Raw genomic sequence first — 18151 nt, forward strand, 5'->3', positions numbered from 1 at the left:
CAGATAGCTGAGAGAAAGAGAGACTAGATAGGCAGATAGCTGAGAGAGATAGACAGACTAGATAGATAGATAGACGAGAGAGACTCGATAGATAGGCAGACAGACAGATAGATGAGAGAGATAGACTTGACAGATGAGAGAGACTAGATAGACAGACAGATAGATGAAATAGACTTGATAGATAGATGAGAGAGAGACTTGATAGACAGATAGCTGAGAGAGAAAGAAAGAGACTAGATAGATAGGCAGATTGAGAGAGAGAGATGCGAGAGAGATAGTTAGATAGATATAGATAGATAGGTAGATAGATAGATAGATAGATAGATGAGAGAGACAGACAGACAGACTGACTAGATAGATAGAATAAGATAGATAGATAGATAGATAGATAGATAGATGAGAGAGAGAGAGACTCTCTGGATGTCAGTGAACTACAACTCCCAGCATCCAATGTGAATTCCTTCCAAACTCTCCAGTATTCAAAGTTGCTTGTGATGGGTCTGTGTGCCAGATTTGGTCCTGATCCACCATCAGTGGGAGTCACAGTGATCTCTGAATGCAGGTGAACTACAAATCCCATAATGCTGGGTCAATACAAACAAAGATAGATAGGAACATATATTCACTTTTATTATATAGATCAGCTATGGGCAAACCCAGGCCCTCCAGGTGTTTTGGACCAGTAGGCTGTTAGGAATTGTGGGAGTTGTAGTCCAAAACACCTGGAGGGGCCAAGTTTACCCATGCCTGGATATAGAATATTTATTTCGGACATTTGTATCCTGTCCTATCTCGACCTCCGCAGAGGGACTCGGGGCGGCTAACAACCGGCACACCATGGTGCCACAACCATGTGGGGATCACAGAAAAGAAGGGATCACAGAAGCCAAGACATGCAAAATATTGATGCAAACCTTTTATTCTTTCCAACTGCTCCAACTTCAACCCCAATTTAGCCAAGGTTTGCAAAGAAAGCCCTTTGTTCGGCCGGTGCCAGTCCATCACCGTATCATCAGCTATTGCTTTGTTTACTTTTTTTTTTTGACATTATTATTACTTATTACATGGAAGGTCGAACAGCGCCATGGAGTTACCCAAAGTCATGCTATTGTCTGGGTGCCATCCCATCCCGTCCCATCTTTGATTGCATTGGTATATTATGGGTTATTTCCCCTCTCCTCTCCTTAGGTTTGAATGGGAGGCAGGCGAGTGGGAAGGTGAAAGGCAGGCAGAAGGGACTGATAGCAGTTATGACTCGTATTACTCTCTCTATCCTTTGCAGTTGGGTTCTTTCACTTCCAATGGCAGAATTCGTACCTTATGCTTGCAATTTTTAATTGCATTTTTAAATCCTGAGGGTGTGTGTGTGTGTATGTGTGTGTATTCAAATACTCTCTCCATCCATATATAGGATAGGGTATTTGAATCAAGATTGTGGCATTTTCTTTAAAGCATTTATGGATTTATCTGATCATATATATATCTATATATATATCTACACACATGTATTTACATACATACATGTATATATAAAGAGAAGGGAATCAGAAATCATGGATTCCCCTGATCTACATATCATCATCATCAAAATAGTTTCATCATCAAATACATATATATATGAATTCTGATCACACACACACACATGTATCATATATGTGATCAAGATTGTGGTATTTTTAAACCATTCATGGACTCCCCAGTATATATATATGTGTGTGTATATATATATTCATATATATATGAATTCATATATATATGAATTCTGATCATACACACACACATGTATCATATATGTGTGTGTGGCATTTTTAAAGCATTCATGGACTCCCCAGGATTTCTGGATACACACACATACACAAACACATATATATCTATGATCAGAATTCATGGATTTCCAATCCACGAATCCTGTTTACACACACACGCACATATGTGTGTGTATATCAGCTATATGATCAAGTCCATAGCATTTTTAAAGCCTTCATGGACTCCTCAGGATTTCTGGATATATCCCATATATTCTCTCTTTCTATACATACATACACACACACACACACACACACACACATATGGAGAGAGAGTTCGAATCAAAACCATGGCATATTTTTTCAAGCATTCTTGGCCTCCCCTGAAATGTCCACTTGCTCTTGTGAGCTATTTTGCCCCATTCTCCCTGCAAAATGTCTCTCTGTTCAGTCTGAAGGACCCCAAGGTGGATTTGGATTCACAGTGTGATTTCTTTCAGCAATTTGCGAACACGAGTTGCGTAAGGCGGGCCAATCCCATGCTAGGATAGTCAGCCGCCTTCCGCCACTAGAGGGACCGCTTCTGCAATGCCATTCAAAGGGATTGGCTCTCCCTTTCGCTGGGGTTTCATAGAGGCCCATGATCCTTGATGGAGAGCGTTGAGATGGGAAGCCTTCTGCTGCAAGCTGGGGAGAGAGGGGCAATTTTAGAGAAGTTGAAGGTGTTTAGTGTCTCCCTATTGACCTCTGGATGGGGTCAGCTGAACTCCGCACAACTTGCGAAACAGGAAAACCTCTTGCTTTGACCCATTCCACCTTCATCCCGAAGAAATGATGGATTCCAAATTCAGTGTCTCCCATTAAATTCTTGCTTTAGATCCCATTGGAGAGCTCTTCAACACTTCTTCATGGGAATCCTTCTGGGATCCATCGCCAAACGCCTGGGATTCCAGTCCAGAGTGCATCAGAGGTAATATGAGGTCGTCCATATTTGGCATCACTAAAACTTTCTGGGAAAGGAAATAAAAGGAATACCTAAATGTAATATCATTGATGCAATATCTATTATTGCCTGATCCATACCTGTTGTTATTGTGCGCCTTCAAGCTGTTTGTGAATCTGATCGTCCCAGGATTAAACCCTGGGCCCCATCTATACTGCCATTTGACACAGTTTCATAATGCAATTTAATTGCTTTGACCTGCATTATACGAGAGTTTACACTGTCATATAATGCTTGTTGTTGTTGTTGTTGTTGTTGTTGTTGTTGTCTCTCCATTTTTAAAATACCACGGTTCTATGGTGTGCTCTGGGTAGAAACTGCTATTATTATTATTATTATTATTATTATTATTATTATTATTACAAGATGAGTGCACAGCAGACAAGATCCTCTGCTGGCTGTTGTATTGGATCACATGTCGGACACTTCCAAAGTGTCTAGAGTTATTATTATTATTTTACTGACACAAAAACACAGTATGTCACAGCAAATGAGATCTATATGCTGGATTTCTATTATTATTATTTTCCCATTTCAGGATCCACTTTGACCAAGCAGGTACCTGGAATTCATGCTGAAGCTTCTTCTCAATCCATTCGGTGACATGGATGAAAGTGACCTCCCGTTCTCCCAATTTGGGGCGGACTTTCAGGTCCAGCTGCGGAGGGATGCGGAAGCTATACCTGGAACCAGGTAAGAGAAAAAGGATCCTATTTATTTCCTTTAAGCCTGGATATACATTCTTGCATGAGCTGGAAGGGATCCCCAAGGGCCATCCAGTCCAACTCATTTCTGCCAGACAGGACACCATCCAACTCCTCCCGACAGGTGGCCATTCAGCCTCATTGACATGAGCAGGTTCATGGAGAAATAGGGTTATGGAATAATAGAACTGCAGAGTTGAAAGGAACCCCCAAGAGCCATCCAGTCCAACCCATTCTGCCAGGAAGACACAATCCAAGCATCCCCAACAGATGGCCATCCAGACTCCGTACCAGACCCGGTCCGTAGGTGGTGGCGGGATGTTGACGGTCAAGGTCCCCGTCAGCTCCTGGACCTCGACAGTCAACAGCAGCGGCGTGTTGGAGACCTCCTCAATCTTCTTCTTGATGAACTCATTCTCAGTGGCCTTCTGGAAGTACTTGGACTTGGCAATCTTGTCCACGAAGCGCAGGATCTTCCGGCTGGTGCTGTGGCCGCCAAGGTGGCTGGAAGGGAACAAGAGCATGATGCGACCGCTAAAAAGGCCAACGCAATTCTAGGCTGCATCAACAACAACAATGTACACATTGAGACAGAGGGCATATATAAGCCCCCAAAGCCCAGCAGTCCATTTTAAAGTGTGAATTCTAAACTTACCTTTTGTTATCTTCAGAGTCATTTTTTGTTATGGGTATTTTAATCGTGTTCTTATTTTATTTGTTTGTTTTAAATTCAAATAAATCCCTTCTGTCCTCTCCTGGCACTTATGGGAAGGGCACAGATATAGGATTTTGGCCAAGGTCCCTTTTGGGAAGATGCTGCCCAATGGGAACTCATTGCAATAATAATGTCCCGTATTATCCCAAGCCTACCTCTCCATCCCGGGAGGGGCCCCCCTTTCTCCTGGGCCCCCCAAAGAAGTCTCCACTGAAGGAGGGGCGTCTTCTTCCTCGGAAGAACCAGCGCTGGAGGATTCGGCCTCGCTGTCGGCCAGCAAGACCAAGCGGGGCCTGACTCTGCAAGGAAGCAGCAAGGAGAGAGAAATGAGTGACCTGAGGCCTAAAGACAGAGCCCTGACCTCGGGCAGCAGCATGTATTTGCGGAAGCTTCCTGGGATTAAGACCATGACCCACATCTAGGATCAAGGAGGATTTCCCTTCTGCAAGTAGGCAATTGCTCTGTCCGGAAAAGGAAACCTCTCAAGTCAATGGACAAATAGCCCTGGATTTTAGCCTACTCTGCCTCACCAAATTGCAAACCCCAGGATTCTATAGCAGTATATTATTATTATTATTATTATTATTATTATTATTATTATTATTATTAGATGCTTGGCATTGGTCCAGGCTTTTTCTCCTCCTCCTCCTCCACTTTATTATTAGATACCTGGCATCAGCATCATCAGATGTCTGGCATTGTTCCAGACTTATTCTACCATCTCCTCCTCCTCCTCCTCCTCCTCCTCCTCCTCCTCCTCCTCCTCCTCCTCTTCTTCTTCTTCTTCCTCTTCTTTGCCTGGCATTGGTCCAGGCTTCTCCTTCTTCTCTTCCCTCTTCTTCTCCTTCTTATAATTAGATGCCTGCCATCATCATCATCATTATTAGATGCCTGGCACTGGACCAGGCTTCTCCTCCTCCGCTTGCTTTATTATTAGATGTCTGGCATCATCATCATTATTAATGTCAATTCCTGACATTGTTCCAGGCTGCTACTTCTTTCCTCCTCCTCCTCCTTATTAGAAGCCTGGAATAATAATAATAATAAATAATATAAATAAATAACAATAATTATTTGGTGCCTCGCATTGTTTCAGGATTCTTCTTCTTCTATGCCTGGAATAATAACAATAATAATAATAATTATTATTAGATGCCTGGTTCTGCTGCTGCTTTTATTATTATTGTTCCAGTCTGCTGCTTCTTCTTCTGGTTCTGCTGCTTCTTCTTCTTCTTCTTCTTCTTCTTCTTCTTCTTCTTCCTCCTCCTCCTCCTCTCCTCCTCCTCCTCCTCCTCCTCTTCCTCTCCTCCTCCTCCTTCTTATTATTATATGATGCCTGGCATTGTTTCAGGCTTCTTCTCCTTCTCATCCTCCTTCTCCTTCTTATTAGATGCCTGGCATCATCATCATCATCATCATCATTATTTGGTCCTGGCAGCTTTTGCTTCTGCTTCAATGTCTGACGTTGTTCCAGGTATCACTATAACAACAACAACAACAACAACAACAGCAACAGCAACAGCAACAGCAACAGCAACAGCAACAGCAACACGAAAAACATACTTTATTTATAATCTGCCCTATCTCCCTGAGGGGACTATGATGCTGCTGCTGCTGCTGCTGATGATGATGATGATTAGCCTGGAACAATGTATTTTTCTCCCCAGGCACCAACAACTTTCCTAGAACCATCATTCCACCACAAGAACAGCCTGGTAGAAACACAGCTCAGCACATTCCTTCTCCTTCCAGCCATTCCTTTCTGGCTGAAGTTTAACCCGACACCTTGGGTTCTTCAGGCCCCGACTGGGCCCTTTGCCCCCATTAACGGCCATTGTCTAATCTTTTTCCCTGAGAAGCACATTCAAATCGTGGTTTTTGCAAGGCCAAGGCTATTAAATGACAGATTTATGGCGAGTGGATGCTCCCGAGACTGTAACTGAGCTGGCACGGATGGGCAGACACTTGGAGCTGTGCCAAAGATTTTGGATGGAATACAAACAATGGGATTTGGGGAGTTGTTATTGGGAGAAGCACTGGCTAAGGACCTGATAAAATTACAACTCTCAGGATGCCATGGTGTTGGAATTCAACCACATCCTGCACAAGCTTGTTTTCTTCATTGAGGACTTAGATCGGTAAATGAGTAATTTGCCAGGGAAAACGCCCTTCTTCTATTGGCCCTCCATCTGCCTATCACTCTATTCCCTCCTCTATCCCTTTCTTTGTTAGACTGATACTTCTCAGGGACTTGCAACTAAAATGGTGCCAAACTGTGTTAACTGTCCAATGTAGATGCAGCCATAGAAGGCCTTGCTCACCCTTCGCTGCCATGGTCGGCCCTCCCGCTCTCCTCTCCAGAGGCATCTTTGCCCAGTTTGTACAGGTTCATCTTTGTCTCCAGGGTCATCTGCAGGGATCCCGTGTAGGTCACTTCCATATCTACCCAAAGCCCTGCAATGCAGCATAGAGAGGAAAAGTTCACACCTAATAACATGATTGTTGTTCTTGGGTTATAAAAGTCATTTTCTAATTGGCATTTCTATACTACGGTGGGACCAGATCTGTAGAGAGAACGCCTCTCTAAGAATCGCTAGGACCTCCAATGCAATACTATGACGTGCTGGGACCAGAAAGTCAAGTAATACCATGATGCTCAATTGCTTCCATGGCTTCAGATACTGGGAATGTGTCCTGCTCACCTTGACTGTCGACCGTGGGGCTGGATGCACTCATGATGTGCGGGATGCAGTCCCCCATGTCCAGTTCGGTCAAGGTGAGTTCATTCATGAAGTAGGGGAGCTGCACGGGAGGGGAGGCAAAGCAAAGTTAGTGAGACATTTGCAATTGGAAAGATCTCTCCACTTTGATGGAAGCTTATGGGACTTGCATTGCTCCTCTTTATTTATTTATTTATCTATTTATTTATCTATTTACTATATTTGTATCCTGCCTTTCTCAACCTGGAGGGACTCAAGGTGGCCAAAGCTGTCTCCCAAAGACTGCTTGGATATATCTGCAGATGCATCTATTTATTTATTTATTTATTTGCTACATTTATATACCGCTTTTCTCCCCCTAAGGGAGCTCAAAGCGGTTTCCAACATTATAAAGGCAAAATTCAATGCCGTACATACATGTGAAAACCAAAAGATATAACTATAAATTAACCTAACCAAATTAAAACATAAACATTAAAGAACATTTAGACATAAAGCATACAAAAATTAAACATCAATAATATAATAACATTTATATTAAAACCCACCAATAAACAACATAATTTAAAAACAGTTATTAAAATCACACCATCCAAAATCAAGTCGTTCCATTGGTCTGTTCACTATTCCTTATTATTGTATTGCACTATAAGCTTTGCTGTCTGAAAAATTGGTTACATAACCACGTTTTTACTTTCTTCCTGAATTTCAGGAGGGAGGGGGCTGCTCTAATTTCACTAGGGAGGGAATTCCACAATCGAGGGCCACCACTGAGAAGGCCCTGTCTCTCATCCCCACCAGTCATGCTTGGATCATAGAAGGAGATACATTTGGACAGGTAAGCTGGGCTGGAACCGTTTAGGGCTTTATAGACTAAAGCCAGCACTTTGAATTATGCTCACTAGCAGACGGGCAGCCAGTGGAGCCAACACAACAGAGGGGTGGTATGCTCCCTGTACACTGCCCCAGTTAGAAATCTGGCTACACTGTAGAATGAATGCAGGCAGATGTCACTTTAACCTCCATGGCTCAATGCCTTGGAATGATAGGAATTCTAGTTTTACAGGGTCTTTTAGCCTTCTCTGCCAAAGGATGCAGTGTTCTATGATTCCATGAGTCTATAGCATTAGACCATGGCAATTCAACTGCATTAATTCTACAGTATAAACATACTGTAGAGATATTAGTAGCAGTCGTAGTATAAAAAGATTCTGATGCTGATGCTGGAAACAGATTATTATTAATAACTAGCTGTACCCTGCCACGCGTTGCTGTGGCCTATAGTAAATCTTTTCATAGTAGAGGTAGATATCTGGTCTATTATGAAAGAGAGGTACCTTCTCTCTTTCCTTCATTCCCTCCCCCTTTCTTCCTTTGCCTCCTATCTTCCCTCCATGTTTCCTTCCTTAATTCCCTTTTTTCTTTCCTTCTCTCCTTCCTTCCTTCTCTCCTTCCTTCTTTCCCCTTTTTCTTTCCCTCCCTCTTTCTCTCATTTCTTTCTTCTCTACCTCTTTCCTTCCTTCCGCCTTTTTCTTTCTCTTCTGCTGTCTCTCTTATCTTTCCTTCCATCTTTCCTTTTCTTCTTCCTTCTTTCTCTTACTTTCCTTCCTTTCCCCTTGTCTTCCCAACTTGTCTTGAGAGGTGGGTCTGAGGCCTACCTGGCGGGGATGTTGTGTTGGGGAAGGCCCTGAAGGGAGGCAGGCCTCGCTCTCCTCTTTCTCTCTCTCTCTCTCTCCCTCCCTTCCTTCCGCTGGCGCCACTGACGTCACTGCCCTGCGCCCCGTCTGGGTGACGTCACGCGCCCGCCGAGAGATGGTTTTGACAGGGGGGAAGGGGGTAGGTGGGGTTAGAAGGAGGCGGGGCTTGGAGGCGGCGTGGGCGGGGTTAGGAGGAGGAGGAGGAATGGTTTTGACAGGGGGGAAGGGGGTGGGCGGGGTTAGAATGGGGTGGGGCTTGGAGGCGGCGTGGGCGGGGTTAGATGAAGGAGGAGGGATGGTTTTGACAGGGGGGAAGGAGGTGGGCGGGGTTAGAAGGGGCGGGACTTGGAGGCAGCATGGGCAGGGTTAGATGGAGGAGGGGGAGGAGGAATGGTTTTGACGGCGGGAAGCGGCGCGGCGAGGCTTGGAGTAGGCGGGGTGGGGCTTGGAGGCGGCGTGAGCAGGGTAAGATGAAGGAGGAGATGGTTTTGACAGGGCGGGAAGCGGCGCGGCAGGAGGATGGGGGTGTGGCTTGCACGGAGGGAGCATTGGCCAGCAGGCCATGTGCGCGCGCCAGGGAACTTGCGGCTGGGTGCCATTGCGCATGCTCAGTTGTTTTGTCATTTTGTGAGTGTGTTGTTGTGTTGTTTTTCATTTTGATTGGGTTTGTTTGTACCTAGTGGGTTGAGGTATGTGCATGGGAATTTTGGTTAATTTCCGTTGGGGGTTTTTTGAGTTTTGCTGTTCCGTTTAACGCCCCTTTCAAATTTATATATATAGATTATTAATTATTTTATTAGCATTAGCATTGCTCACTGGAGGGAAAGATACTAGAGACAAAGTTGAAGTACTTTGGCCACATCATGAGGAGACAGGAAAGCCTAGAGAAGACAATTATGCTGGGGAAAGTGGAAGGCAAAAGGAAGAGGGGCCGACCAAGGGCAAGATGGATGGATGGCATCCTTGAAGTGACTGGACTGACCTTGAGGGAGCTGGGGGTGGTGACGGCCGACAGGGAGCTCTGGCGTAGGCTGGTCCATGAGGTCACGAAGAGTCGGAGACGACTGAACGAATGAACAACAACAAAAGCATTGCTGAATTTATTTTACTGGAAACATTATTACTATTAGCATTATTATGAGCATTAGCATTGTTAGCATTATTTTGCTGGAAACATTATTATTGCTAGCATTGTTAGCATTTGCTGGAAACATTGTATTATTTTACTGACACAAAAACACAGTATGTCACAGCCAATGAGATATATATACACTAGATTTTGTGTAACAAAATCACAAGTCAAACACTTCCCAAGCATTTAGGACTGTGTGATGTATTTTCGAATGATGCACACAGATCCAAGAAAGGTGGCCTTTTGCAGTTGACAAATCATTATTTTGTTGGTGTTTATTGTTTTCAATAAATTAATAATAATAATAACAATAATAATAATAATAATAATAAATTATTAATAATAATAAATAATAATTAGCATTATTAGCATTGTTATCATTTTCTATCCCACTTTCCCCCAACAGGTGATAACAGCATCTTCAAACAACACACATTAAAAACAAAACAAGAGTCCATCAAAGTAGAAATATTATGATTTTTTTAAAAAAAGAAATCACAACTAAAACATCAAAACCCTTTAAAAAATCATTTTGATGTTTATCTTTGGATCACGATCAAAAGAGAAACACAGGGTGACAACAACAGCAATAATGAAAATGGTGGTGATTATGATGCTTTTATGTTTATTTGGGGGCATCTCCATCAACAATACAAGACAAAGGGGTGAGAAGAGGGAGTGATGCTGGGAATGATTCCTCACCTTAATTCTGCCCAGTTTCTTCTGGATCTTGTTTGAGACCTGGTCGGCCCAGTATTTCTCCCTGAGGAAGTCCCAAAAGATCCGGCCGAGCACCGCATTGACCCATGCCGTGGGAGGTCCGCCCGTCAGATTCGCCTCCCCCTGAATCTAAAAAGGACAAAAAGGAGTTTGCAATGGTGGTTTGAGCATCGTTCCGAAATCCCATAAGCCAGGCTTCAAAGCTATGGTAAGCTTTGATGGAAACATTTCATACAGTTGCCTGGAGGGCCTAAGACACTTGCATCAAACCCACGTCCCACGGGCCGATTATGGCCCACCATGTCCTTTTGTGCAGCCCTCCTCCAGATGCCTGACTGCATCTCCTATATTTTGGGAGTCATGGTGCAAGAATGCCTGGAACGGTTTGGCTTGCGATCAGTATTGCCAGGTGTCCTGTATTTAAAGGGACAGTCCCTTATTTCAAGCAAACCTCCCATGTCCTGTTTTCTTGCTCTTCACGTCCCATATTTCGGGCAGGACTGGTCTCTAGGGCACCAAAAAACAAGGCTTGCTCCCTCTTCCTTAGGACATAATGCCTGACTTTAATATAATTTTTGATCTTTTCCCAACCTTGGAACTATAAATGCTGTTGGGCTTGCAATCCGCATTGTCCACAGCTAATCAAAAGGGGTGGGAGTTGTCATTCAGTAACATCAGGGGATCCAACAAGGATTATAGACTAAAGAGTGCTATGTAAACAAAACCACAGCTTTCCCTCTGTCTCTACACACTTTCTGTCTTTGGATTCAACAGCCCTTTGAAGGCAACCCTAATATGGTGGAGGTGGCCCACCATGGAAATGAGTTGGAAATGATTGGCCTAGAACATTACTGGAGGGCTCTCCAATGCATTCAATCAGGGGTCCTCAGACATTTAAGCAGGGGGCGAGTTCAGGGTTCCTCCGACTGTTGGGAGGGGTGGGACAATAGTTTCTTGTTGTTGTTGTTGTTTTGGGGGGAAATAGAGAGAGGAGAAGAAAGGAAAGGAGAGTTAAGGAGCAAGAAGTTGGTGGCCCAGGGCAATATAGCTAATACTAGAGAGGAAAGTTTGAGGACCCTTGGGCTGAAAACCAAGCTGATAGCGATATAGATGTCCCAAGTGTCACATCACCCTCTGTCCTCACCCTTTTGGGGTCTGGGCTGCTGGCAGCGCTGGGGCAGGGGCTCTGGGTCGGGCTGGCCTCACTCGCCGGAGGCACCACCCGCGACATGTATGCGCCATAGTCCAAAAGGAGCTTCTCCCGGAGGCTGACCGCTAACTCCTTGGGTTTGAGGGCCGCCGGGAGGTCCTCTGTGCTGCCCCGGCTGCTGCTGCTGCCACTGCTCTCACTGTGGGGGGCTTTCCCGGAGGGGCTCACACCTGGGCAAGAGGAAGAGGCGAGGTTAAGGAGGAGGCTCATTTGGCCCACCCGAATGGAGAAGAACAACGTCCTGTTTAGGACTGCACCTCCCAGAATCCCCCAGGCAATAACTGTTAGCAGTGTATGGCGAACATCAGTGGTAGTCTACGACCGAACAGCTTTCAAAATGGCAATGTTTCATTCTCTGTTAATATTTATATTCTGTAGGTTTTTTAATTGGATAGTTTTTTTTAAGGTTGTGAGCTGCTTTGGGTATTGGGTACGCAAAGAAAAGTGGGGTACAAATACATATATTATTAATGATGATGACAACGATGATAATAAATAATAATAATAATAATAATAATAATAATTACTATTATTATTATTATTATTATTAGGTTGTATGGCCATGTTCCAGAAGCATTCTCTCCTGAAGTTACACCCACATCTATGGCAGGCATCCTCAGAGGTTGTGAGGTCTGTTGGAAACTAGGCAAGTGGGGTTTATATATCTGTGGAATAATGTCCAGGGTGGGAGAAAGAACTCTTGTCTATTGGAGGCAAATGTGAATGTTGCAGTTAGCCACCTTGATTAGCATTGAATGCCCTTGCAGCTTCAAAGCCTTGCTGGCTGCTTTAAAATCAGAACAGTAAAGAAAGAACAACACTCAAAAACAGGGAAATTCCACTCAAGAAACAATCAGGGTCAGGTAAACACCTCCCAACAAAGGATTTCCCCAGGCAGAAAGCAGTCAAGCCTTGAAACTGCAAAGCTATCAATGGTCAAACATGGAAGGTCTAACCAAGTTCCATATAATGAACTGTGGAGTGTCAGTGAAGTGGCAGAGGTAGAAGATATCACACGTGTCCTGTTTAGTTGTAACTTGCATAAGAGAGAAACCAATACCTCGGACCATACATTATAAAAGACATACTAGGATCCTTATAGTAAAACTATATTTTTATTGGCCAGCCAGAATACCAAAATAACATACAAAATGGCCCTTTTTCTTTATAAAGCAACTCAGTTGAGAACTGCATATTTGCAGTTGATTGGGGTGATGCAGATATTTGATCTAGATCGAAAGCTTGATCCCTTGTTAACAGCTTGTTTATTTTTACTTTTGTTGTACTGTGGGTTGTATGTGTATGTGTTAAATGTGTTTGCCAAGTGTTTTGATATGGCCAATGGGCTAATCAATAAAACATACTACTAACTTCAAAGATTCTATAGCTTGTGGAGGTTGAAGCAGTGCCAAACTGCGCTAAGTCTGCAATGTAGATGCATCCCAAGTTGAGTTCATGGGTCCTTTTTTTACCTGACTGGGGTTCACTGAGGTTGGCATGGAGCGCCTCGCTGCCCTCCAGCCGGGAAGCCCTGGCAAAGTGCTGGAACCACTCCTCCTTGCTTCGCCCCGTTCGACCAAAGAGGTAGAGGGTCCTTTCCGGGGCTTCGGGCACAGGCTTGGCCGGGGCCTCCTGGCCCAAAACTGGCCTCTTCCTGGCACCCTTCTCTCTCGCAGGATCCGCTTCCATGTCGCTCGGGTCTGGGAAGAGAACGCAGATGGGGTATTTCTTGTTCCACATCCTCTTCCGGGCCAAAGCGGGTGGGGAAAGGAAGACCTAGAATATTAAGGGGGAAGACATGAGAGCAAAGAAAGGGGGATAGCGGGGTAGGGAAGGGTCACCCCAGTCCGGATGACCAATTTGCCATCCCACTTTCCAACAGATTTTAAAGGATCCCTGTCTCTCCCTCTTTCCTTCCACTTTCCCCTTTTGTCCTCAGGTGACCCTAGTTTGTATTATTTTTATTTTATTTTATTTCCCTTGGGTTACTGTGAGTTTTCTGGGCTGTATGGCCTTGTTCCAGAAGCATTCTCTCCTAACGAGCTGGGAAAGTTTAGCCTGAAGAAGAGAAGGCTGAGAGGAGATATGATAGCCATGTATAAATATGTGAGAGGAAGTCACAGGGAGGAGGGAGCAAGCTTGTTTTCTGCTTCCCTGGAGACTTGAACGTGGAATAATGGCTTCAAACTACAAGAAAGGAGATTCCATCTGAACATGAGGAAGAACTTCCTGACTGTAAGAGCCGTTCAGCAGTGGAACTCTCTGCCTCGGAGTGTGGTGGAGGCTCCATCTTTGGAAGCTTTTAAACAGAGGCTAGATGGCCATCTCTCAGGGGTGCTTTGAATGCAATATTCCTGCTTCTTGGCAGGGGGTTGGATTGGATGGCCCATGAGGTCTCTACCAACTCCATGATTCTATGATTCGAACGTTTTGCCTGCATCTATGGCAGGCATCCTCAGAGGTTGTGAGGTCTGTTGGAAACAAGGAAAATTAGATTTATATATCTATGGAATGTCCAGGGTGGGAGAAAGAATTCTTGTCTGTTTGAGGTAGGTGTGAGTGTTTCAATTGGCCATCTTGATTACTATTTAATGGCCTAGCAGTTTCAAGGTCTGGCTTCTTATTGCCTGGGGGAATCCTTTGTTGGGAGGTGATTATCTGGCCCTGATTGTTTCCTGTGTGGAATTCCCTTGTTTTTGAGTGTTGTTCCTTATTTACTGTTACAATTTTAGAGCTTATTAATACTAGCAGCCAGATTTTGTTCATTTTCATATTTTCTTCCTTTCTGTTGAAATTGTCTACATGCTTGTTCACACTTGTCTCAGGCAGACAAGAGTCCTTTCTCCCACCCTGGGCATTCCACAGATATATAAACCCCATTTCCCTAGTTTCCAATAGACTTCTCAGCCTCTGAGGATGCCTGTCATAGATGCAGGCGAAATGTCAGGAGAGAATGCTTCTGGAACATGTCCATACACCCCGGAAAACTCACAACAACCCAGTGATTCCGGCCATGAAAGCCTTCGACAATGCATTATATTTCTTCATACCCCACTTTATTTCTCCCGAAGGAGACTCAAAGTGGCTTGATATAAAAGCATTAATAAAAAGTAAAAATAACTTTATTTGTAACCCGCCCTATCTCCCCGAGGGGACTCAGGGCAGTTTCCAACAAAGGTGGCAAACATTCAGTGCCAAAACAAACAAATAAACAAACAAATCAAAAACAATAAATAAAATAAATTAGGCTACAATTTAAAATATACAGATATGCAAACATTAAAAACAAATGTGAAAATATTTTTAAAAACCACTTCCAGTTTCCCTTTTTGTCCTCGGGTGATCTCAAATGAACCTGGTTTCTCTCTCTTTCCTCCCACTTTCCCCTTTTATTTATTTATTTACACACCACTTTATTTCTCCCGAAGGAGACCCAAAGCGGCTTGATATAAAAGCATTAGCATACAATTTAAAATCTGCAAATATGCAAACATTAAAGTCAAAGATGCAAACATTAAAACATTACACAAATACTTCCACTCTCCCCCCCCCCCCCCGCTTTTATCCTCAGGTGACTTCAGGCGACCTGGTTTCTCTCTCCAGGGTTACCTAAGGGAAGGGCCCAAAACATGTGGCCAGGCTGCAGCATCCATCCCTTTGGTGTCAGTCTGCAGCAAGCAAAGTCCGTGGAGGGGTAAAGGGGAAAAGTGGAAGAAAGGGAGAGAAACTGGGACTTACATAAAAGCCATTGGAAAATGGGATGTTGGAAGAGCAATGGGGCCAATCTGGGATAGTTGGAGGGCATGCAGCCAATCGTCTCTCCTCCCCAGCCATTATGATAGAACGGTCAAGGTATGGGTCAGTTTCTGACCTGGGCACCGGTCATCTCGTACTGCCGGTGATTCACAAACGTTGTCTCAAAGATTTCCTCCTCAAAAGTGGCCCGTCGAGGGATGTTGTTCTTGGGGTAAGAGAGTGTCATGCTGGAGTCCTCCAAAGTGACGAACACGGAGTGGGTCAGAGATGGGTGGTAGATCTCCGGATCGTAGAAGTACATTTGGTTCATCCAGCCCTGGAAGGAAACACCTTTTGTGGTATGAAATCAAGCATTTATTATTCTAGAATCCATTTCAGCATATGCACCACATCCATTCATCGCAATTGGATAAATCTGCTTCGAAAAACTATTCTGGAGCAGAAGGGTGAAAGGTATTTGTACTTAGGTTGTTGTTGTGTCCCTTTAAGTTGCTTCCAACTTGTTGCAGGCCAAAGATTTTGCTAGGCTTGCTATGGATGAAAAGGGAGTTAAACCTTGGTCTCCATGGTCATAGTTAACACTCAAGCCAACAACAAGAACGACACCAAGCCAGTCAAGGTGGTCCCAGTGATCAGCACACTGGGTGCAGTGCCTAAAGACCTTGGCCTGCACTTAAACACAATCGGCACTGATAAAATTACCATCTGTCAGCTGCAAAAGGCCACCCTACTGGGATCTGCAAGCATTATATGCTAATACATCACACAGTCCTAGACACTTGGGAAGTGTCTGACACGTGATCCATTACAACAGCTAGCATAGTGACCTTGTTTGCTGTGTACTAATCTTATTATTTTTCAAATAATAATAATAATAAATACACACACACACATATAATTCCTCCTCTCATCTTTTTTTCTAGCCTAGTATTTGAGGCCTCTTGCAGAAGCTGGTAAAACACATCTAAGGAAATGGATTTAAAACTATGGAAACATATGCTACCAACTGCTTCCTCTCAATCAGGGTGCATCTACATAGCAGTGTGAATGAAGTTTGACATCACTTGCAAAGAGCTCTCGACATTGCTGCACAAAATGATCTAATGATCTAATGATCATAGCGCAAGCTAGGACCACTCCATACCAAATTTAAATGTAACGTGGGCATGGAACCTTACCTCTCTTTTATACTTCCACTATATATTGGAAAACATTTTACCTGGGCTAGATTTGAGCAGCTCGACATTAAGTGCAAGTTGGGACGACATCAGAATATTCCCTACACGAGGAGAACCTGTGGGTGTCGTGAGGTAGATGCAGAAGTGGAGGACTCAGAACATTTTTTCTTAAAATGTCCCTACTACAACAGGATCCGGTGTTACTATCTAGACCCTCTGCTGGAGAATCATACTTATTTAGAGAATAAGGAGAAATTGCACATCCTCCTACAGGGTTCAGCTAAAAACTCTATTTTAAAATTGACCCTTTTTACACAAAAAGCTCTGGCCATCCGCGAGAAGATGGAAGCAGAGAGAGGTGACCTTGCTGCCATCAACAAAATTCAAACTTAAAAACTTAATATGGATATGCCACTAGTTTTACCTACCCACGCCCCCGCCCAAACTCTACTTTAAGGAATTAATCAATTTTTAATCTTTTAATCTTTTTATCTTGTAGTTGCACAATCATTTAGGAGTGGGTCGACAGGCCAGTAGGCCAGGATGCCTTGTATTCATATATGGTTTTACTGTATGTATGGGCAAGTGTGTTTTGTATGTTTTGCATGTTTTGATATGGTCAAAATTGACTAATCAATAAAGAATTATTGTTGTTGTTGTTGACATCACTTTAACTAACATGGCTCAATGCTATGGAATAATGAGTATTGTAGTTTGCTCCTAGCAAAATATTATTGAAAAGGCTCTGGGTTTGCTCTCACAACCACAATTCATGGACACAAACATACTTTGGATGGGTCTAAAAAGTGTACAGTGCAAAACCCTGGATCCATGGGAGATACTGTATTTCTTTGATGCTACTACAAACGTTTTTGCCCATATAAACATCACTAAAAATGGCATGTGCCTTAGAATTGTGCTTGCACATAGATTATATAGATATATAGATATACAGACAGTCCCCAAGTTACAAACAATATTTTTCCATGTCAAGAGCAACTTGAGAAACTGTACTCAACTTACAGTACAAATAAGATAGGTTCTGTAGGTTTGTCTTTAAGTTGAATTTGTATATAAGTCACAACAGGTACATTTTTTAAGTGTACCTCCATCCAAAAATATATACTTTTTAGCTTTGGAGAGCATAGGAAAGGGTAAACACCCATGTGGTGTTTCCTTTGCAGTCTGTGCCCCTGTTCAGAAGATTCCACCTCACTTTTTGTCCCTGTGAAGAATGAATTTTGGAAAATTTGGCTTGTTGTGGAAACAAGGATTGGAGATAAAGCTTTAATGAAGACACTTTTCCCCCGTGATAATGATTCTTCCAGGAGTGGATTTCTCTTCTGAGGGATGGATTTATCTCACTTCCTGTCATCTCACCTCTGTACTTAACTATTGAGTTGTTTGTAAGTTGGATGTTTGTAACTTGGGGACTGCCTGAATATTTTCTCTCTCGCCCTAGTGGTAGTATATGGTCTCTACTATCACCTACGGGCCCACCACCAAGACCCAAGATTGAAAGGTAATCATACTTGGACACAAGGGATCGCCTATGATAGTGGTGGTGGTAT

General features: G+C 43.5%; 1 protein-coding gene across 2 annotated transcripts in view; it reads right to left on the reverse strand.

Annotated features, from left to right (window-relative positions):
* Positions 1-903: 903 nt before the first annotated feature.
* Positions 904-18151, reverse strand: part of LOC132781954 (testis-expressed protein 2-like) — a 29683-nt gene continuing 12435 nt past the window's right edge. For both annotated transcript variants that reach the window (XM_060786541.2, XM_060786542.2), the window contains exons 3-12: positions 15518-15718; positions 13119-13422; positions 11581-11816; positions 10419-10565; positions 6870-6969; positions 6489-6621; positions 4323-4466; positions 3744-3956; positions 3311-3431; positions 904-2755 (exon numbers count right to left, since the gene is read on the reverse strand). In XM_060786541.2, coding sequence (XP_060642524.2) covers positions 2606-2755; positions 3311-3431; positions 3744-3956; positions 4323-4466; positions 6489-6621; positions 6870-6969; positions 10419-10565; positions 11581-11816; positions 13119-13422; positions 15518-15718 — 1749 coding nt within the window. In that variant the 3' untranslated portion in view covers positions 904-2605. The remainder of the gene's footprint in view (positions 2756-3310; positions 3432-3743; positions 3957-4322; positions 4467-6488; positions 6622-6869; positions 6970-10418; positions 10566-11580; positions 11817-13118; positions 13423-15517; positions 15719-18151) is intronic.

Source organism: Anolis sagrei, chromosome X, assembly GCF_037176765.1.
Source record: "Anolis sagrei isolate rAnoSag1 chromosome X, rAnoSag1.mat, whole genome shotgun sequence".
Taxonomy (NCBI): domain Eukaryota; kingdom Metazoa; phylum Chordata; class Lepidosauria; order Squamata; family Dactyloidae; genus Anolis; species Anolis sagrei.